Here is a 23,683-nt window from a genome sequence, read left to right as displayed (position 1 = left end):
AAATCCACTTTCTCCCTGTGGATTCTTCCTGGGGTGGTTAGTCTTCCCTTTACCCAGCGAGAGGGTGGGGTATCACACTCGGGCTGGTTAATCATCCCTCAATAGCCCATCCGTTTGTGAGCCAAATGGCCATTCCTTTGCGCGCTATAGGCTATCATACATCAATCACCCTGCTCTTGCTCATTGTACGGCAGTCTTACTGAACCCAGGCTCCTTTCCACTTTCTCCTGAACCCAAGGCTAACTGTCGCCGCCACTGCCGCCCAGCCCAGTTCACTCTGTACTGGCAAGATTTCAATGTTTGGACCTTCCAGCCTGAATATTTAGTTCCGCACCAGGTAGCACATTTATTTATTCACTGAGCCTTTTGGGTTTTTTATTGGGAGAGGGGCAGGGAGCTCCTCATTAATCTGCTCTTGGCCACGGTGGCCATAAACTGCTCCAGGCGGTTGAGAGGGTCTGCCTCTCTTCTGTAGTTATGCCCACGCCTGGGGGTCCCGAGAGAGGGAGCCCCCATCCTCCACTGGTACATTTGAGGCCTTCCCTGACTAGTGGGTATTCTTGGGGCTGGAGTGTTTCATCCATCCCCAAAGCAACATTTTGATGTAATTTTGATAGGTTTCCTTTCAAGTTTCTTTGAGGTGTTGACTATTTGTTCATTAAGTTTAACTGAAACTCGAGAGCAGACCCCAAATCGCCTTGCACGACGTTGAGAATGTTATTGCCTCCCCTCATTCTTCCCATCACAACGAATTGCTTCACCCTTCACCTGCCACCTGTCCGCCCATTCCACCAGCCTATGTCCTTTCGAAGTCTATTACTGTTCCTCACACTTCACAGGACATACAAATTTTGTGTCATTTACAACTTTTGAAGTTGCCCCCCACACACCCCACTCTTGGTGATTTAATATCGATTAAGAAAGCAGTGATCATCGTAGAGACCTCTGCCCACTGTATATCTATCCACCAGTCCAAATAAACAAGTGCTCGCCCCCACAGACTTTCCCGCACGCAATTTGTATTTGTGCTGCCATAAGTCCTCATAGTCAACGAACTTCAGCTTTACTGCCAAATCCACGGTGTGGCACCTTTGGACATCCATATACACATCAACCATGTGAAGGAATGCTCATTTCTGACTTCCATTAGCACATCCTGGGAATATTGGAAGGGGATTTTATAGGACCCATATTAAAGAAGATAAATTGTAAAGGAAACTATCAGTCAGAGTTCCTGGTGCTGATCATCATTGCTGGAAGGGGTACATTGGGCAAGGGCTAAATTGGACTCAGCGATGATGCACCTCATGACTGAACAATCCGTCATTACTCACTACCTGTGTTCACACAGGAAGAACAGCACCTAGCATGAGGGCCTCTGAGTGTGTATGGAATTTACACCAAAGAGGAGACAGCACCTCAGGAAAGGAAGTGGGTGAACAGCCAGGCACCACGGGGCAGCGGTGAGCCTGTGCCAGGGCACGGAGATGAGCCTGACGCCAGAGTTCGGTGACAAGCCCGTGCCAGGGCATGGTGATGAGCCTGTGCCAGGGCACGGTGATGAGCCTGTGCCAGGGCAAAGTGATGAGCCTGTGCCATGGTGTGGTGATGAGCCTGTGCCAGTGTGCGGTGATGAGCCTGTGCCAGGGCAAAGTGATGAGCCTGTGCCAGGGTGTGGTGATAAGCCTGTGCCAGTGTGCGGTGATCAGCCTGTGCCAGGGCACGGTGATGAGCCTGACGCTAGGGCACGGTGACAAGCCTGTGCCAGGGCACGGTGATGAGCCTGTGCCAGGGTGTGGTGATGAGCCTGTGCTAGTGTGCGGTAATGAGCCTGTGCCAGGGCACGGTGATGAGCCTGACGCTAGGGCACGGTGACAAGCCTGTGCCAGGGCACGTTGACGCGCCTGTGCCAGGGCACGGAGATGAGCCTGACGCCAGGGTGCGGTGATGAGCCTGACGCCAGGGTGCGGTGATGTGCCTGTGCCAGGGCACGGAGATGAGCCTGTGCCAGGGTGCGGTGATGAGCCTGACGCCAGGGTGCGGTGACGAGCCTGTGCCAGGGCGCGGTGACGAGCCTGTGCCAGTGTGCGGTGATGAGCCTGTGCCAGGATGCGGTGATGAGCCTGACGCCAGGGTGTGGTGATGAGCCTGTGCCAGGGCACGGTGATGAGCCTGTGCCAGGGCACGGAGACGAGCCTGACGCCAGGGTGCGGTGACGAGCCTGTGCCAGGGCACGGTGATGAGCCTGACGCCAGGGTGCGGCAGTGGATACAGAACAGGATTCTCAGCTTCCAAGCTACGCTGTCAGGAAACAAACTGTTCGGCCAACTACAATTACGAACCACAAGTGCACTCATGTCCCCACAGGTGGAGTAACTCCAGAGTAATCAAATCTGATTTCACAGATTCAGTGCTCGCCACCACTGGGATCCCTCCATCTTTCCGTGACATATTTCTAGGCTCCAGATCCTGCTCTGCTTCTGCCAAATTTTCTCTGCTTCCACCCTCCTCTGCTGTAACTATCTATGCCTCCTCTTGATCCTTTCTTTCCTTTATTTGTTTCATTATCATTTACTTTTTCCTATCAGCATTTAATCACAACTTCCCTTTTACTTTTGTTCTGGACTGTCTGTGTGGATTTTGCACATTCTCCCCGTGTCTGCTTGGGTCTCACCCCCACAACCCAAAGGTGTGCAGGTTAGGTGGATTGGGCATGCTAAATTGCCCCTCAATTGAAAAAACAAATTATGCACTCTAAATTTAAGAGAAAAAAAACTTGTTTCCTGACCCCCTTATATTTGTAGTATGATACAGTACAGGCCATTCGGCCCATCAGGCCCGTGCTGGGTCTTTGAAAGTGTTATCCTACATTATAACAATGACCACACTACAAAAGTGCTTTATTGATTGTGAATCGATTGAGATGTCCAATGGTTGTGAAAGGCGTTATGCAAATGCATCTTTCTTTCAAATAAAAACTGATCCCAAGGCGGCACGGTGACACAGTGGTTAGCACTGCTGCCTCACGGCACTGATGACCCGGATTCGATCCCGGCCCCGGGTCACTGTCCGTGTGGAGTTTGCACATTCTCCCCTTGTCTGCGTGGGTCTCACCCCCAAAGCCCAAAGATGTGTAGGGGAGGTGCAGTGGCCGCACTAAATTGCCCCTTAATTGGGAAAAGGTCATTGGGTACTCTAAATTTTTTATTTAATAAATAAATAAACTGATCCCATGTTCCACATAGTTCTTACTTTAACATCTCGGATGAAATGTTAACGCTTCTTTCTCTCTCCATAGATGCTGTCTGTTCGCTGAGCATTCCCAGCATTTTCTGCCTTCATTTCAGGTTTTCAGCATTTTGCTTTGAGGGGGAGGAGGGAGGCGTATGCTGGGGGAGGGGGAGGGAAGGGGGGCACCAAGACTTCACCAAGTGTCATGGCACCGCTAAAATCAGGTGAGGCAACAAACGGCAAAAAGGGAGTGGTTGTTGAAGTAACACCTGCTTCAATAAGCAATGCTCGGCAAATAAAACTGGACAAACATTCACGTAGGATGGTGGCAGTGCCATCAGCCTCTCCTCCTTCACCCTGCCAATTCTGCCCCCCTCCTTACCCTGCCACACACTGCCAATTCTACCCCCCCTCCTTACCCTGCCGCACACTGCCAATTCTACCCCCCCCTCCTTACCCTGCCACACACTGCCAATTCCGTCCCCCATCCTTACCCTGCCACACACTGCCAATTCCGCTCCCCCTTACCCTGCCACACTGCCAATTCCGCATCCCCCCTCCTTACCCTGCCACACACTGCCAGTTCCACACACCCACCTCCTTACACTGCCACACTGCCAATTCTACCCCCTTACCCTGCCACACACTGCCAATTCCACCCCCCCTCACCCTGTCACACTGCCAATTCCGCCCCCCCCTCCTTACCCTGCCAATTCCACCCCCCCTCACCCTGCCAATTCCGCCCCCCTCCTTACCCTGCCACACACTGCCAATTCCGCCCCCCTCCTTACCCTGCCAATTCCACCCCCCCTCACCCTGCCACACACTGCCAATTCCATCCCCCCTCACCCTGCCACACACTGCCAATTCCGCCCCCCTCCTTACCCTGCCACACACTGCCAATTCCATCCCCCCTCACCCTGCCACACACTGCCAATTCCGCCCCCCTCCTTACCCTGCCACACACTGCCAATTCCACCCCCCCTCACCCTGCCACACACTGCCAATTCCGCCCCCCCTCCTTACCCTGCCAATTCCACCCCCCCTCACCCTGCCACACACTGCCAATTCCGCCCCCCTCCTTACCCTGCCAATTCCACCCCCCTTACTCTGCCACACACTGCCAATTCCGCCCCCCCTCCTCCTTACCCTGCCAGTCCAGTCTGCCCCCTTACCCTGCCAATCCCGCACACCCCTCCTTACCCTGCCACACACTGCCAATCCCGCACACCCCTCCTTACCCTGCCACACACTGCCAATCCCGCACACCCCTCCTTACCCTGCCACACACTGCCAATTCTGCCCCTCCTCCTTACCCTGCCACATTACCAATTCCACACCCCCTCACCCTGCTACACGCTGCCAATTCCGCCCCCCGTCCTTACCCTGCCACACACTGCTAATTCTGCCCCGCCCCCCCCGTCCTTCCCCTGCCACACACTCCCAATTCTGCCCCCGTCCTTACCCTGCCAATTCAGCCCCCCTCCTCCTTACCCTGCCATACACTGCCAATTCCGCCCCCCTCACCCTGCCAATTCCACCCCCCCTTTACCCTGCCACACACTGCCAATTCCACCCCCCTTACCCTGCCCCACACTGCCAATTCCACCCCCCTTACCCTGCCCCACACTGCCAATTCCACACCTCCCGTCACCGTGCCACACACTAATTCCGCCCTCCCTCACCCTGCCAATTCCACCCCCTCCCTTACACTGCCAATTCCGCACCCCCCTCCCTCACCCTGCCAATTCCACCCCCCTCCCTCCTTACCCTGCCGCACAGTCAATTCTGCCCCCCTCCTCCTTACCCTGCCAATTCCGCCCCCCCTCTTCCTTACCCCTGCCGCACACTGCCAATTCCACACCCCCCTCCCTCACCCTGCCAATTCCGCCCCCCCTCCCTCCTTACCCTGCCGCACACTGCCAATTCCGCCCCCCCCTCCCCTCCTCCTCCCCCCCCCCCTCCTCCTCCCCCCCCCCTCCTCCCCCCCCTCCCCTCCCCTCCTCCCCCCCTCCCCTCCTCCCCTCCTCCCCCCTCCCCTCCTCCCCTCCTCCCCCCTCCCCTCCTCCCCTCCTCCCCTCCTCCCCTCCTCCCCTCCTCCTCCCCTAGCAGGCCATGACTAGGTCCAGGCAGTGGGCAGTCAAGGGGGTTGTCCATCCTGTCCCTCCTCTGCAGTTACATTTCCTGCTGGATGTCCCTGGAAAGGGAGCACAGAGTGCCTTCTGGCATCATTGAGGCCTTGCATACCCGATGGGCACCGCGGGGACCGGGGTGAGTTATCGACCCCTTTCATCACATTTTATTTTGATGTTTTAGGTTTCCTTTGAGCTTCTATTTACCTTGGTGCAGTATCCATTTGAGGAACTACATTTTTAAATTTTTAATCCACACTTTGGTGATTTAGTTTATTTGATTAACGAAGAGAAACAAGATAAGCAGCAACTGTAGGGTCATACGAGGCATTGCCCATTCTTGGGAGAGTGGCTGGGCGGAGATAACTGGGATGTTGTGCTTCGGGATTATTCGGCGATGCATTCAAGGGAAAGCGAGATGAATAAAGGAGAAAGGAATAGAAGGATATTCTTCAAAGGACTCAGGTGAAAAGTGTTGGGAGGAGGTTTGTGTGGAGCATAAACAGTGACAATGGCATGTTGAGCTAAGCGGCCTGTTTCTGCTCAAGTCTATATATTGCCCGGATACAGCGTGGACCCAGAGTGACCTATGAACTGCAGCGGCGACGACAAGGCCTGGGATGTATGTTCAGGGACGGGGGGGGGGGGAAGGTGAACACCAACAACTGAAATATTTCGGAGGGTTAAAAGCAGCAGGAGTTTAGAATCCCAACGAACAATTGCTCTCACTCTAGTGATGGACATGAGGCTCAATCACCACACCCACACTCAATCTAAAAGAAACACACAGCTGTAAACGTTCAACTCCGGTTGTATCCGACTGTCTAACACCAGGATGAGACAATTTAAAGGACACGGGTTTCAAGTGCGCCTTTTATAATAATGGGTTTATACAAAAGTAATCAAGTCCCATGACAATACTCTGTGCTGTCTTGTAGACACAGGTCCAAATCAGGCATTCGTATCTCTTGCGCTCGTTACAGGTGACATTCAATGAAGCATTTTGTGTAACTGTTTATGTCCATCTGCAGGGTTTGCACTGCTAACTCTGGCATCAGGCACTCGGCTGCTCGCCCCCTGCGGCTTCCACAGGCTCTTCCTCTGACTCAGCGTGGCCCATTAGTGCCTGCTTCTTGTAAAATCTCTCTGCCCCGGTAACCGTCATTGGGTGCAGAGGGAAAAAACCAGACAGACCTAAACAATGAAAGAAGAGACACAAAAACATTTATCAAGAAGCACCAATTTCCCAGCTCCTGATTTAACATACTCTCGTCAAACCAGCAACCTCGGGACACAATACAGCGACCCACAAGGCAACCAGAGCCTGTGGCCAGGACAGGGGGGGGGGGGGGGCAGAGCCTCTGGCTAGGGTGGGGGAGGAAGGTGCCAGAGCCTCTGGCCAGGGCAGGAGAGGAAGGTGCCAGTGGAGCCAGAGCAGGAATGGAAGGTGCCAGAGGAGCCAGAGCCTGTGGCCGGGGAAGGAGAGGAATGTGCCAGAGGAGCCAGAGTGGGGATGGAAGGTGTCAGAGGAGCCAGAGCCTGTGGCCGGGGCAGGAGAGGAAGGTGCCAGAGGAGCCAGAGCCTGTGGCCAGGGCAGGGAGGAAGGTGCCAGAGGAGCCAGAGCCTGTGGCCAGGGCAGGGAGGAAGGTGCCAGAGGAGCCAGAGCCTGTGGCCAGGGCAGGGAGGAAGGTGCCAGGAGAACCAGAGCCTGTGACCAGGGCAGGGAGGAAGGTGCCAGAGGAGCCAGAGCCTGTGGCCAGGGCAGGGAGGAAGGTGCCAGGAGAACCAGAGCCTGTGACCAGGGCAGGGAGGAAGGTGCCAGAGGAGCCAGAGCCTGTGGCCAGGGCAGGGAGGAAGGTGCCAGAGGAGCCAGAGCCTGTGGCCAGGGCAGGGAGGAAGGTGCCAGGAGAACCAGAGCCTGTGGCCAGGGCAGGGAGGAAGGTGCCAGAGGAGCCAGAGCCTATTAATATTAACTCTGCTGTACTTTGGCCATAAAGTGAGTTTGACCTTTAATTGGTTAAGAATGAAGAAGGGGTCCCTTTCCTATTGGCCTGATCGCTAGGTCTTGTTGGTACACTTATCCGAACCTCTGAATCCAGCCAGTATCACTGCCATAGAACACAAGAAATAGGAGCAGGAGGCCATTCAGCCCATCGAGCCTGCTCCGCCATTCAATATCGCCATGGCTCATCTCGGGCTTCAACTCCAGTGTCCCATTCGCTCCCAGTATCCTATCGATTTCCCCAAGAAACTAAATGTGTGTGTATCCCAGTCATAAATATAATCAACAATGGAGCATTGACAACCCTCTGGGGCAGAGAATTCCAAAGAGTCACAATCCTCGGAGTGGAGCAATTTCTCCTGATCGCAGTCCTAAATAACTGGTCCACTATCCTGCGACTCTGACCCCCGTGTTTCCGATTCCCTGTCCAGTGAAAATAATCTCTCAGCGTCTGCCATATCCAGTACCGCCCCACACACCACACACACAGGATCTTGAATGTTTCAATGAGGTCACCTCTCATTCTTCTAAACTCCAGAGGATATAAACCCAATTTACTCAGTCTCTCATCACAGGGTGACCCTCTCAGAGGGGCCAATCTAGAGACCCTCTGCTGTACTGCCTCCAATGTAAGTACATTCTTCCTGAAGTATGGAGACTAAGACCGCACACACAGTATTCAGGGTGTGGTCTCACCAAAAGCCTGTACAATTGCTGCAAGACTTATTTATCCCTGCACTCCAATCTGCTTGCCATAAAAAACATGCCATTTGCCACCCTAATTGCTGCTGTGCCTGCATGCTCTGTACAAACACACTCAACTCTCTCTGAACATCAACATTTACAAGTTTCACATCTTGAAATAAAAAATGCTCCTTTCTACCCTTGCGACCAAAGTGAATAACCTCACACTTGCCCACGTTATATTCTATCTGCTATCTTGTTGCCCACATCCTTAACCTGGCCACATCTCTTTGTAGCCTCTCTGTGTCCCCCTCAACGCTTCCACTCCCAGAGAGCAGACACCCACGTTGGTATCTGTGCAGCTGCCTGTTGGGAGAGGCTGGAGGGTTGGTTCAGGAGGGAGAGGGACAATAAGGTATTGGCGTTTCCAGGGGATTTGAGGAAAAGCAGTTTCACCCAGAGGGTGGTGGAAACCTGGAACTCGCTGCCGGAAAGGGTGGGAGAGGCGGGAACCCTCACAATGTTTAAGAATTATTCAGACGAGCACCTGAAACACGATAGCATACGGACCAAGTGCTGGAAAATGGGATTAGAATAGTTACAGGCTTGATGGGCAGCGCGGACTGAGGCTGAAGGGCCTCTGTCCGTGCTGTAAAACTCGATGACTCGGAGATGTTAATGGCAACAGAATCAAAAATTGGGCATTTGCTCCGCCTGGTGGCAGGGCAGGGGATGGCACATATTGATGTCATTCAGAGATATACTAACACGTCCCAGTCTGTGTTCATTTAGTTGGGAGAGACATGCAGCCGAGGGGCTACTGTTACCAAAAGTGAGTGGAGGGGGGAGGTGTTGATAAAAGAATAGGGAGGAACAAGAACCTTTTACCTAGTATTTTCTCAACAGGCTTTGTCACGTGTGCCCCACAGGCCAGCCAGTACTTGATTCTATCAAAGTTCAAACTGACCAACTTCTCGTTGAAGATGTTGGGCATGGGGTCGTACGTGCCCAGCTGCTCCAGGTATTTGCCATCCCTGGCCCGCTTGTTATGTGCTGCTACAATCTGGTAGAATGGTCGATTTGTGCAGCCACTCAAAGCCATGCGGATGCACACAAAGCCCCCGTGATAATATTTCAGCAGATTCGATGCTGAAAAACAGACGACACAAACACATGATCTACAACAAAACTGCAAACAGGCACACAGCACTTTCACATCAAATACAGATTATACAGCAATCCACACAGCACCTTCACATCAAATACAGATTATACAGCAATCCACACAGCACCTTCACATCAAATACAGATTATACAGCACTCCACACAGCACCTTCACATCAAATACAGATTATACAGCACTCCACACAGCACCTTCACATCAAATACAGATTATACAGCACTCCACACAGCACCTTCACATCAAATACAGATTATACAGCACTCCACACAGCACCTTCACATCAAATACAGATTATACAGCACTCCACACAGCACCTTCACATCAAATACAGATTATACACCACTCCACACAGCACCTTCACATCAAATACAGATTATACAGCACTCCACACAGCACCTTCACATCAAATACAGATTATACAGCACTCCACACAGCACCTTCACATCAAATACAGATTATACAGCACTCCACACAGCACCTTCACATCACATACAGATTATACACCTTCACACAGCACCTTCACATCAAATACAGATTATACAGCACCTTCCCATCAAATGCAGATTATACAGCACCTTCACATCAAATGCAGATTATACACCTTCACACAGCGCCTTCACATCAAATACAGATTATACAGCACTCCACACAGCACCTTCACATCAAATACAGATTATACACCTTCACACAGCACCTTCACATCAAATGCAGATTGTACACCTTCACACAGCACCTTCACATCAAATACAGATTATACAGCACTCCACAGCACTTTCACATCAAATACAGATTATACAGCACTCCACACAGCACCTTCACATCAAATACAGATTATACACCTTCACACTGCACCTTCACATCAAATACAGATTGTACACCTTCACACAGCACCTTCACATCAAATACAGATTATACAGCACTCCACACAGCACCTTCACATCAAATACAGATTATACAGCACTCCACACAGCACCTTCACATCAAATACAGATTATACAGCACTCCACACAGCACCTTCACATCAAATACAGATTATACAGCACTCCACACAGCACCTTCACATCAAATACAGATTATACAGCACTCCACACAGCACCTTCACATCAAATACAGATTATACAGCACTCCACACAGCACCTTCACATCAAATACAGATTATACAGCACTCCACACAGCACCTTCACATCAAATACAGATTATACAGCACTCCACACAGCACCTTCACATCACATACAGATTATACACCTTCACACAGCACCTTCACATCAAATACAGATTATACAGCACCTTCCCATCAAATGCAGATTATACAGCAACTTCACATCAAATGCAGATTATACACCTTCACACAGCGCCTTCACATCAAATACAGATTATACAGCACTCCACACAGCACCTTAACATCAAATACAGATTATACACCTTCACACAGCACCTTCACATCAAATGCAGATTGTACACCTTCACACAGCACCTTCACATCAAATACAGATTATACAGCACTCCACAGCACTTTCACATCAAATACAGATTATACAGCACTCCACACAGCACCTTCACATCAAATACAGATTATACACCTTCACACTGCACCTTCACATCAAATACAGATTATACAGCACTCCACACAGCACCTTCACATCAAATACAGATTATACAGCACTCCACACAGCACCTTCACATCAAATACAGATTATACAGCACTCCACACAGCACCTTCACATCAAATACAGATTATACAGCACTCCACACAGCACTTTCGCATCAAATACAGATTATACAGCACTCCACACAGCACCTTCACATCAAATACAGATTACACACCTTCACACAGCACCTTCACATCAAATACAGATTATACAGCACTCCACACAGCACTTTCACATCAAATACAGATTATACAGCACTCCACACAGCACCTTCACATCAAATACAGATTACACACCTTCACACAGCACCTTCACATCAAATACAGATTATACAGCACTCCACAGCACCTTCAAATCAAATGCAGATTGTACACCTTCACACAGCACCTTCACATCAAATACAGATTATACAGCACTCCACACAGCACTTTCACATCAAATACACATTATACAGCACTCCACACAGCACTTTCACATCAAATACAGATTATACAGCACTCCACACAGCACCTTCACATCAAATACAGATTAAACAGCACTCCACACAGCACCTTCACATCAAATACAGATTATACAGCACTCCACACAGCACTTTCACATCAAATACAGATTATACAGCACTCCACAGCACTTCCACATCAAATACAGATTATACAGCACAACACAGCACCTTCACATCAAATGCAGATTGTACACCTTCACACAGCACCTTCACATCAAATACAGATTATACAGCACTCCACACAGCACCTTCACATCAAATACAGATTATACAGCACTCCACACAGCACTTTCACATCAAATACAGATTATACAGCACTCCACACAGCACCTTCACATCAAATACAGATTACACACCTTCACACAGCGCCTTCCCATCAAATACAGATTATACAGCACTCCACACAGCACCTTCACACCAGACAGATTATACAGCACTCCACAGCACTTTCACATCAAATACACATTATACAGCACCTTCCCATCAAATGCAGATTATACACCTTCACATAGCACCTTCATATCAAGTACACAGATTATACAGCGCTCCACACAGCACCTTCGCATCAGATACACAGATTATACAGCACTCCGCACAGCATCTTCGCATTAGATACAGATTACACAATACTCCACACAGCACCTTCACACAGACATAGATTATACAGCACTCCACACAGCACCTTTACACCAGAAACAGATTATACAGCACTCCACACAGCACCTTGACACCAGACACAGATTATACAGCACTCCACACAGTATCTTCACACCAGACACAGATTATACAGCACTCCACACAGCACCTTCACATCAAATACAGATTATACAGCACTCCACACAGCACCTTCACATCACATACAGATTATACACCTTCACACAGCACCTTCACATCAAATACAGATTATACAGCACCTTCCCATCAAATGCAGATTATACAGCACCTTCACATCAAATGCAGATTATACACCTTCACACAGCGCCTTCACATCAAATACAGATTATACAGCACTCCACACAGCACCTTCACATCAAATACAGATTATACACCTTCACACAGCACCTTCACATCAAATGCAGATTGTACACCTTCACACAGCACCTTCACATCAAATACAGATTATACAGCACTCCACACAGCACCTTCACATCAAATACAGATTATACAGCACTCCACACAGCACCTTCACATCAAATACAGATTATACAGCACTCCACACAGCACCTTCACATCAAATACAGATTATACAGCACTCCACACAGCACCTTCACATCAAATACAGATTATACAGCACTCCACAGCACCTTCACATCAAATGCAGATTGTACACCTTCACACAGCACCTTCACATCAAATACAGATTATACAGCACTCCACACAGCACTTTCACATCAAATACACATTATACAGCACTCCACACAGCACTTTCACATCAAATACAGATTATACAGCACTCCACACAGCACCTTCACATCAAATACAGATTAAACAGCACTCCACACAGCACCTTCACATCAAATACAGATTATACAGCACTCCACAGCACTTTCACATCAAATACAGATTATACAGCACTCCACAGCACCTTCACATCAAATGCAGATTGTACACCTTCACACAGCACCTTCACATCAAATACACATTATACAGCACTCCACACAGCACCTTCACATCAAATACAGATTATACAGCACTCCACACAGCACTTTCACATCAAATACAGATTATACAGCACTCCACAGCACTTCCACATCAAATACAGATTATACAGCACAACACAGCACCTTCACATCAAATGCAGATTGTACACCTTCACACAGCACCTTCACATCAAATACAGATTATACAGCACTCCACACAGCACCTTCACATCAAATACAGATTATACAGCACTCCACACAGCACTTTCACATCAAATACAGATTATACAGCACTCCACACAGCACCTTCACATCAAATACAGATTACACACCTTCACACAGCGCCTTCCCATCAAATACAGATTATACAGCACTCCACACAGCACCTTCACACCAGACAGATTATACAGCACTCCACAGCACTTTCACATCAAATACACATTATACAGCACCTTCCCATCAAATGCAGATTATACACCTTCACATAGCACCTTCATATCAAGTACACAGATTATACAGCGCTCCACACAGCACCTTCGCATCAGATACACAGATTATACAGCACTCCGCACAGCATCTTCGCATTAGATACAGATTACACAATACTCCACACAGCACCTTCACACAGACATAGATTATACAGCACTCCACACAGCACCTTTACACCAGAAACAGATTATACAGCACTCCACACAGCACCTTGACACCAGACACAGATTATACAGCACTCCACACAGTATCTTCACACCAGACACAGATTATACAGCACTCCACACAGCACCTTCACATCAAATACAGATTATACAGCACTCCACACAGCACCTTCACATCACATACAGATTATACACCTTCACACAGCACCTTCACATCAAATACAGATTATACAGCACCTTCCCATCAAATGCAGATTATACAGCACCTTCACATCAAATGCAGATTATACACCTTCACACAGCGCCTTCACATCAAATACAGATTATACAGCACTCCACACAGCACCTTCACATCAAATACAGATTATACACCTTCACACAGCACCTTCACATCAAATGCAGATTGTACACCTTCACACAGCACCTTCACATCAAATACAGATTATACAGCACTCCACAGCACTTTCACATCAAATACAGATTATACAGCACTCCACACAGCACCTTCACATCAAATACAGATTATACACCTTCACACTGCACCTTCACATCAAATACAGATTGTACACCTTCACACAGCACCTTCACATCAAATACAGATTATACAGCACTCCACACAGCACCTTCACATCAAATACAGATTATACAGCACTCCACACAGCACCTTCACATCAAATACAGATTATACAGCACTCCACACAGCACCTTCACATCAAATACAGATTATACAGCACTCCACACAGCACCTTCACATCAAATACAGATTATACAGCACTCCACACAGCACCTTCACATCAAATACAGATTATACAGCACTCCACACAGCACCTTCACACCAGACAGATTATACAGCACTCCACAGCACTTTCACATCAAATACACATTATACAGCACCTTCCCATCAAATGCAGATTATACACCTTCACATAGCACCTTCATATCAAGTACACAGATTATACAGCGCTCCACACAGCACCTTCGCATCAGATACACAGATTATACAGCACTCCGCACAGCATCTTCACATTAGATACAGATTACACAATAGTCCACACAGCACCTTCACACCAGACATAGATTATACAGCACTCCACACAGCACCTTTACACCAGAAACAGATCATACAGCACTCCACACAGCACCTTGACACCAGACACAGATTATACAGCACTCCACACAGCACCTTCACACCAGACATAGATTATACAGCACTCCACACAGCACCTTTACACCAGAAACAGATTATACAGCACTCCACACAGCACCTTGACACCAGACACAGATTATACAGCACTCCACACAGCATCTTCACACCAGACACAGATTATACAGCACTCCACACAGCACCTTTACACCAGGCACAGATTATACAGCACCTTCACACCAGACACAGATTATACAGCACTCCACACAGCATCTTCACACCAGACAGATTGTACAGCACTCCACACAGCACCTTCACATCAAATACAGATTATACTGCACTCCACACAGCGCCTTCACATCAAATGCAGATTATACAGCACTCCACACAGCATCTTCACACCAGACACAGATTATACAGCACTCCACACAGCACCTTTACACCAGGCACAGATTATACAGCACTCCACACAGCACCTTCACACCAGACACAGATTATACAGCACTCCACACAGCACCTTCACATCAAATACAGATTATACTGCACTCCACACAGCATCTTCACACCAGACACAGATTATACAGCACTCCACACAGCACCTTCACATCAAATACAGATTATACTGCACTCCACACAGCATCTTCACACCAGACACAGATTATACAGCACTCCACACAGCACTTTCACATCAAATACAGATTATACTGCACTCCACACAGCACTTTCACATCAAATACAGATTGTACAGCACTCCACACAGTGCCTTCACATCAAATACAGATTATACAGCACTCCACACAGCACCTTCACACCAGACACAGATTATACAGCACTCCACACAGCACCTTCACACCAGACACAGATTATACAGCACTCCACACAGCATCTTCACACCAGACAGATTATACAGCACTCCACACAGCACCTTCACATCAAATACAGATTATACAGCACTCCACACAGCATCTTCACACCAGACACAGATTGTACAGCACTCCACACAGCACCTTCACATCAAATACAGATAATACAGCACTCCACACAGCACCTTTACACCAGACACAGATTATACCACACTCCACACAGCACCTTTACACCAGACACAGATTATACAGCACTCCACACAGCACCTTCACACCAGACACAGATTATACAGCACTCCACACAGCACCTTCACACCAGTCACAGATTATACAGCACTCCACACAGCACCTTTACACCAGGCACAGATTATACAGCACTCCACACAGCACCATCACATCAAATACAGATTATACAGCACTCCACACAGCATCTTCACACCAGACACAGATTATACAGCACTCCACACAGCACCTTCACACCAGACACAGATTATACAGCACTCCACACAGCACCTTTACACCAGGCACAGATTATACAGCACTCCACACAGCACCTTCACATCAAATACAGATTATACAGCACTCCACACAGCATCTTCACACCAGACACAGATTATACAGCACTCCACACAGCACCTTTACACCAGACACAAATTATACAGCACTCCACACAGCACCTTCACACCAGTCACAGATTATACAGCACTCCACACAGCACCTTTACACCAGGCACAGATTATACAGCACTCCACACAGCATCTTCGCATCAGACACAGAGATTATAAAGCAGTCCACACAGCATCTTCGCATCTGATCCATGGAATCATAGAATCGCTACAGTGCAGAACGAGGCCATTTGGTCCATCGAGTCTGCACCGACCCAAGGAAAGAACACCCTACTCAAACCCACACCTTCACCCTATCCCCGCAACCCCACAACCTCTTGGACACTAAGGGGCAATTTAGCATAGACAACCCACCTAACCTGCACATCTTTGGACTGTGGGAGGAATTCGGAGCACCCGGTGGAAACCCACGCAGACACGGGGAGAAAGTGAAAACTCTATACAGACCGTCACCCAAGGCAGAAATTAACCCCAGGTTCCTGGAGCTGTGAAGCAGCAGTGCCCATACTGTGCCATACAGATTATACACCATAGCACCTTCACATCAGGTAGATTATACAGCACTTAGGGAGTTAGGTTGGAAACTAGGAAGTTAGGTTGGAAGCTGAAGAGCAGGACAGCAGAGTAGTAATCTCAAGATTGCTAATGGTGCCACATGCATGTGAGGCAAGGAACAGAGAGCGAGTGCAGTTGAACACGTGGCTAGAGGGCTTGTGCAGGAGGGAAGGCTTCAGATATGTAGATCATTGGGATACCTTCTGGGGAAAGTGGGACCTGTACATGAAGGACGGGTTACACCTAACTGGAGGGGCACCAATATCCTGGGCGGGAGGATTGCTAGAGCTCTTCGGGAGAGTTTAAACTAGTTTGGCAGGGGGATGGGAACCAGAGCTACGAATCAGAGGATAGGATAGCTGTTGAACAGGCAGAAATAGTATGCAGTGAGTCTGTGAGGAATGACAGACAGTTGATAGGGCAAAGTTGCCCTCAATGGGATGGGTTAAAGTGTGTCTGTTTCAATGCAAGGAGAGTCAGGAATAGAGGAGATGAACTTAGAGCATGGATCAGTACTTGGAACTACAATGTTGTGGCCATTACGGAGACATGGATTTCACAGGGGCAGGAATGGTTGTTAGATGTTCCGGGATTTAGATGTTTTAAGAAGAATAGGGAGGTAAAAGAGGAGGTGGAGTGGCACTGTTAATTAGGGAGTGCATCACAGCTGCAGAAAGGGAGGTAGTCGAGGAGGGTTTATCTACTGAGTCAGTATGGGTGGAAGTAAGAAACAAGAAAGGAGCAATCACTTTATTGGGAGGACCCCCCAATAGCAGCAGAGAGATGGAGAGACCCCCCAATAGCAGCAGAGATGGAGGAACAGATTGGGCGCAGATCTTGGAAAGATGCAGAAGTAACAAAGTTGTTGTCATGGGTGACTTCAACATCCCGAATTTTGACTAGAACCTCCTTAGTGCAAATGATTTGGATGGAGCAGGTTTTGTCAGGTGTGTCGAGGAAGGATTCCTGACTCAATATGTAGATAAGTCAACTAGGTGGGGGGCCATATTGGATTTGGTGCTTGGCAACGAACCAGGCCAGGTATCAGATGTCTCGGTGGGAGAGCATTTCAGTGACAGTGACCACAACTCCTTGACCTTTACTATAGTCATGGAGAGGGATAGGAGTAGGCCGTATGGGAAGGCATTTAATTGGGGAGGGGAAATTATACTGTGATTAGACAAGAGCTGCGGAGCATAAATTGGGGAAATGCACAACAGTAATGTGGGGGTTGTTTAAGGAGCACTTGCTGAGAGTGCTGGATAGGGATTATACACAGCACCTTCACATCAGATACAGATTATACACCACTCCACACAGCACCTTCACATCAAATTACAGATTATACAGCACAGCACACAGCAACTTTACATCAAATACAGATTATACAGCTCTCCACAAAGCACCTTCACATCAGATACAGATTATAGTAGTCGTGGCCGAGTGGTTAAGGCGATGGACTAGAAATCCATTGTGGTCTCCCCGCGCAGGTTCGAACCCTGCCGACTACGTATGTTCTTTACATAGATGATTTGGAGTTGGGGACCAAGGGCAATGTGTCCAAGTTTGCAGACGACTCTAAGATAAGTGGTAAAGCAAAAAGTGCAGAGGATACTGGAAGTCTGCAGAGGGATTTGGATAGGCTAAGTGAATGGGCTAGGGTCTGGCAGATGGAATACAATGTTGACAAATGTAAGGTTATCCATTTTGGTAGGAATAACAGCAAAAGGGATTATTATTTAAATGATAAAATATTAAAACATGCTGCTGTGCAGAGAGACCTGGGTGTGCTAGTGCATGAGACGCAAAAAGTTGGTTTTCAGGTGCAACAGGTGATTAAGAAGGCAAATGGAATTTTGTCCTTCATTACTAGAGGGATGGAGTTTCAGACTAGGGAGGTTCTGCTGCAATTGTACAAGGTGTTAGTGAGGCCACACCTGGAGTATTGTGTTCAGTTTTGGTCTCCTTACTTGAGAAAGGACGTACTGGCACTGGAGGGTGTGCAGAGGAGATTCACTAGGTTAATCCCAGAACTGAAGGGGTTGGATTACGAGGAGAGGTTGAGTAGACTGGGACTGTACTCGTTGGAATTTAGAAGGATGAGGGGGGATCTTATAGAAACATATAAGATTATGAAGGGAATAGATAGGATAGATGCGGGCAGGTTGTTTCCACTGGCGGGTGAAAGCAGAACTAGGGGGCATAGCCTCAAAATAAGAGGAAGTAGATTTAGGACTGAGTTTAGGAGGAACTTCTTCACCCAAGGGGTTGTGAATCTATGGAATTCCTTGCCCAGTGAAGCAGTAGAGGCTCCTTCATTAAATGTTTTTAAGATAAAGATCAATTGTTTTTTGAAGAATAAAGGGATTAAGGGTTATGGTGTTCGGGCCGGAAAGTGGAGCTGAGTCCACAAAAGATCAGCCATGATCTCATTGAATGGTGGAGCAGGCTCGAGGGGCCAGATGGCCTACTCCTGCTCCTAGTTCTTATACACCAACTGCTCTAGGGCTCGCATGAAACACAAGCCCGAGCTGAGTACTTCAGGTGGATGAAAATATCCCATTGCAGTATTGGAAGGGTAGGGTGTTGGCAGAGTTAAATATTCACTCCCGCCCGCACCAAGCTCAGCCAACACTTAATACAGATTGTTCCAATGGTCAATGCAACTTGCTGCTGCCTTTGTATCGGATATTGCTGTGTGTAAAACAAGTGAAACGTTTGCATAAGATCAATGGTGGTAGTTAACAATAAGTCACTGGCTCTGAGGCACGTGAAGAGATGATATGGAAATATGATAAAGCTGAGATAAGAAGCCCCACCTCAGAACATGGTCCTGAGCCTCTAGTTTGGTGTGGGCTTGGTAATGGAAGGGCCTTTCCGTTTCACACAACTGGAGAAGATCACGGTGCCAAGCCACGAGTGTGGAACAGCATAACACACCACACACACTGGAGTCTTGAAGTGGATATGAGGTGGGTGCAGGAGTTGGTGAAAGATTGACGAGGACAGCAGAAGTTAATTGGGAAGAAATTCATTCTGACTGCAACACGGGGGAACAAGCAGGCAACAACACTCAAATAGAAAACTGCACCCTTGGTGAATGAACAGACATGGGGCAAGTAACTCAATTTAGGATTGGCCCAAATCCAGAGACTACACATCACCTGGTCCAATATGGGTGGGCAACAAGAGGCACAGAGATACCAAAAAGATCTGTCAGGCTGGAAGAAATTTGGCCTCACCCAGGAGTGGATGTCAGGCATGCATGCACACACTCTCTTTCCCTCACATGTGTACTCACGCCTCTCTTTCTTATGCTCACGCTCAACTCCCTCACTCTTACACACTCACCAACTCTCCCTCCGCTCAAGACTGCTCACCTTGCCGCCCAATGGCCACTCCCCCGTCTGCTCTCTCCCTCAATTTCACCCTAACCTGGTCCTTTGAGGACTTATTTTCCCTCTGTTTCCAGTTTATCCAATCAATCAAGAGACTGGCATCTCACTGCATTCACTACTGATGGGCTCACTAATGAGAGAAACCCGCCTCGGATTGTAAAGCAGCTTCATAGCATTTTTCAAATTTTATACATCATTCTGGCCTACCACAGGACCCCTTGATGTGTTCAACCAAACCCCAGGGTTTCACAGACCCAGTCCAGACAACCAATGTGAAGTGGTCTGACACTGCAAACAGAGGGAACAAAAGGGCAGATATTACAGAGTTATCTGTGAAATCCAACTGGGTATCTGTAGCTAATATACCTTGGGGCACTAAACTGGTAGAAGTGTTTTCCCATTAGGTTTTTGTGTAATACTTACACAGGTGCACCATGGCTTTTCTCTTCCAATTTTTCACCTGGAGAGAAAAATACATAAAATAAATGCACATCATACATTCCAGTGCCATTCATACACATTTGGATCTTCCTTTGGTTTATTTCAATTAATTTTCTCTCCTGAAGGTGCTGATTGCCCCAGTATGGTTGTTGAAATTGTACTCAGGTACAAGTGACTCTCCTGATAATTGAAATAGCCGGTCCTCAGGGGTGAGCCAGACAGCGACTGTCAGTGCAAGAAATAGGAACATGTGAGGGGGAGGTCACTCGGTCTCTCGAGCCTGCTCAGCCATGGCTGATCCTCAACCTCAATGCCGTCTTACAATGTGATCCCTGAATCCCTTGATGTCATCGGCATCTAGAAATCTATCAGAACTGGATCCCATGTCCTCTCTCAAAACCCACACAAACTCTTTCCAGCAGGAATCACAGGAGAAGGCGCAGTGGCTAAAACCAGACCGATTAGGGTGCTGGGATCTATTGTAACCTTTTAAAAAATATATTTTTATTGGCATTTTCCAATTTTAACAGTTTGACAATTTGACATTTAAAGCACATATTTACAGAGCATGATGTTTCTGATGTACAATTTTACACACACGCCTTCTCTCAGCTCCCTTCTGGCTCCACCTATCGCCCTGGGTGTCATATTGTTATACTTCTTTCCTTCCTTATGTCCTTATATGATTCCTGCTGTTATCCTTGTGGGTTTGCTGGGGGGCTCTTTTCCCCTTCCATCCTCACTCTTTTTCCATGTCTCTCCCTGATACTCCCCCAGGTTCCTTTCTTGCCCCCTCCCGCATCCCTTTCTACTCTATGCGCTCTTGTCTGCCCTCATCGGTCACCCCTCCCCCCTATCTTCCTATCTGCTATTGGCTTCGAACAGGTCTTGGAACAGGCTGATGTGGAACCCTCACGCTTTGTGGAAGCCCTCGTCCGACCCTCAGATTGTGTGCTTGATCTTCTCTAGGTGGAGAAATTCCGACTGGTCTGCCACCGAGTCTGCAGCTGTGCTGGGTGGTGCCAGCTGAGCAGGATTCTCTGTGCGATTGAGGAAGCAAAAGCCAGGGCATCGGCCCTCTTCCCCATGTGTACCTGGTCCGAGGTCAGTTAACTGACACTGGGTTGATTGAGATCAATTTGTTTGTTTCGCACTCATGACAATTTCTAAAAACAATATTTTAAAAAACCCCAGATAAAGCATTGGGAAGAATTAGAGGCCCAGGGATGATTTATCCATGAACACAGCAGAGAGCTGCTGGATAATTGCCCCTCCTGCTGAGGAATCTAGGATAATATCGAGCCATTTTACATTAGTTATTTATCCTATGGAGGGGGGGTAACTGAATGATGGAGCCGCCATCGGGGGTTTTATGAGGGAGTCGCAAACCGGCCCCGGGCTCGCCTTCCCCTTCGGGTCTCTCCCTCACGGCCCTTTCCCCCTTCGGCCACCTCTTCCCGTGTGGCCTCCGCCCGCTCCCGGCCCCCGGCGCAGCCTCACCGCTACCACTCTCGGTCCCGAGCCGGCGCAGCCTCACCGCTACCACTCTCGGTCCCGAGCCGGCGCAGCCCCACCGCTTACCACTCTCGGTCCCGAGCCGGCGCAGCCTCACCGCTACCACTCTCGGTCCCGAGCCGGCGCAGCCCCACCGCTTACCACTCTCGGTCCCGAGCACTGGGCGCCACCATGTTACCGCACTTTGACCCGGACGTGGAAGCTAAACGGGCGCGGTGATTTGTCAATAATGTCACGTGGTGTCAGCCTGCTGTCCAGGAGGGAGCTGAAGGCCAAACTCTGCCTCAGCACAGCAATGATGTGGAGATGCCGGCGTTGGACTGGGGTGAGCACAGTAAGAAGTCTTACAACACCAGGTTAAAGTCCAACAGGTTTGTTTCGATGTCACTAGCTTTCGGAGCGCTGCTCCTTCCTCAGGTGAATGAAGAGGTATGTTCCAGAAACATACATATAGACAGATTCAAAGCTGCCAGACAATGCTTGGAATGCGAGCATTAGCAGGTGATTAAATCTTTACAGATCAAGAGATGGGGTAACCCCAGGTTAAAGAGGTGTGAATTGTACCAAGCCAGGACAGTTGGTAGGATTTCCCAGGCCAGATGGTGGGGAATGAATGTAATGCAGCATGAATCCAAGGTCCCGGTTGAGGCCGCACTCATGTGTGCGGAACTTGGCTATAAGTTTCTGCTCGGCGATTCTGCGTTGTCGCGCGTCCTGAAGGCCGCCTTGGAGAGCGCTTACCCGGAGATCAGAGGCTGAATGCCCTTGACTGCTGAAGTGTTCCCCGACTGGAAGGGAACATTCCTGCCTGGTGATTGTCGCACGATGTCCGTTCATTCGTTGTCGCAGCGTCTGCATGGTCTCGCCAATGTACCACGCTTCGGGACATCCTTTCCTGCAGCGTATGAGGTAGACAACGTTGGCCGAGTCGCACGAGTATGTACCGCGTACCTGGTGGGTGGTGTTCTCACGTGTAATAGTGGTATCCCTGTCGATGATCTGGCACGTCTTGCAGAGATTGCCATGGCAGGGTTGTGTGGTGTCGTGATCACTGTTCTGAAGGCTGAGTAGTTTGCTGCAAACAATGGTTTGTTTGAGGTTGCACGGTTGTTTGAAGGCAAGTAGTGGGGGTGTGGATCTCCGGGTAAGTGTTCTCCAAGGCGGCCTTCAGGACGCGCGACAACGCAGAATCGCCGAGCAGAAGCTTATAGCCAAGTTCCGCACACCTGAGTGCGGCCTCAACCGGGACCTGGGATTCATGTCGCATTACATTCATCCCACACCATCTGGCCTGCGAAATCCTACCAACTGTCCTGGCTTGACACAAGTCACACCTCTCTAACCTGGGGTTACCCCATCTCTGGATCTGTAAAGATTTAATCACCTGCTAATGCTCGCATTCCAAGCATTGTCTGGCATCTTTGAATCTGTCTATATATATGTTTCTGGAACATACCTCTTCATT

General features: G+C 48.6%; 1 protein-coding gene and 1 non-coding gene across 7 annotated transcripts; one reads left to right on the top strand and one right to left on the bottom strand.

The window, feature by feature from the left end:
- Positions 1–6,222: 6,222 nt before the first annotated feature.
- mrps16 (mitochondrial ribosomal protein S16) lies at positions 6,223–22,427 on the bottom strand. 6 transcript variants are annotated; one of them, XM_072478128.1, is made up of 4 exons: positions 22,285–22,427; positions 20,686–20,722; positions 8,938–9,198; positions 6,223–6,557 (listed from the first exon to the last, which is right to left on the bottom strand). In XM_072478128.1, the coding sequence occupies exons 2-4, from the start codon at positions 20,696–20,698 to the stop codon at positions 6,418–6,420; spliced, it is 414 nt and encodes a 137-aa protein (XP_072334229.1). In that variant the 5' UTR covers positions 20,699–20,722; positions 22,285–22,427; the 3' UTR covers positions 6,223–6,417. The 6 variants fall into 6 exon arrangements, with proteins under 6 accessions (XP_072334229.1, XP_072334231.1, XP_072334228.1 ...); XM_072478130.1 differs by having other exon boundaries at positions 22,360–22,392; XM_072478127.1 differs by having other exon boundaries at positions 22,204–22,350.
- trnas-aga (transfer RNA serine (anticodon AGA)) lies at positions 18,294–18,375 on the top strand. Its single transcript has one exon. It is a non-coding gene; the product is annotated as a tRNA-Ser (tRNA).
- Positions 22,428–23,683: the final 1,256 nt, after the last annotated feature.

This window comes from Scyliorhinus torazame, chromosome 16, assembly GCF_047496885.1.
Source record: "Scyliorhinus torazame isolate Kashiwa2021f chromosome 16, sScyTor2.1, whole genome shotgun sequence".
NCBI lineage: Eukaryota > Metazoa > Chordata > Chondrichthyes > Carcharhiniformes > Scyliorhinidae > Scyliorhinus > Scyliorhinus torazame.
This window is presented reverse-complemented; position numbering and strand designations above follow the sequence as displayed.

What these genes read in the sequence shown, in the direction of transcription:
- mrps16 (XM_072478128.1), bottom strand. An exon ending in GCCTGTTGAGAAAATACTAG is followed by an intron (nt 6,558 to 8,937) that starts GTAAAAGGTTCT and finishes TTCATTGTTTAG; the next exon opens with GTCTGTCTGGTTTTTTCCCT.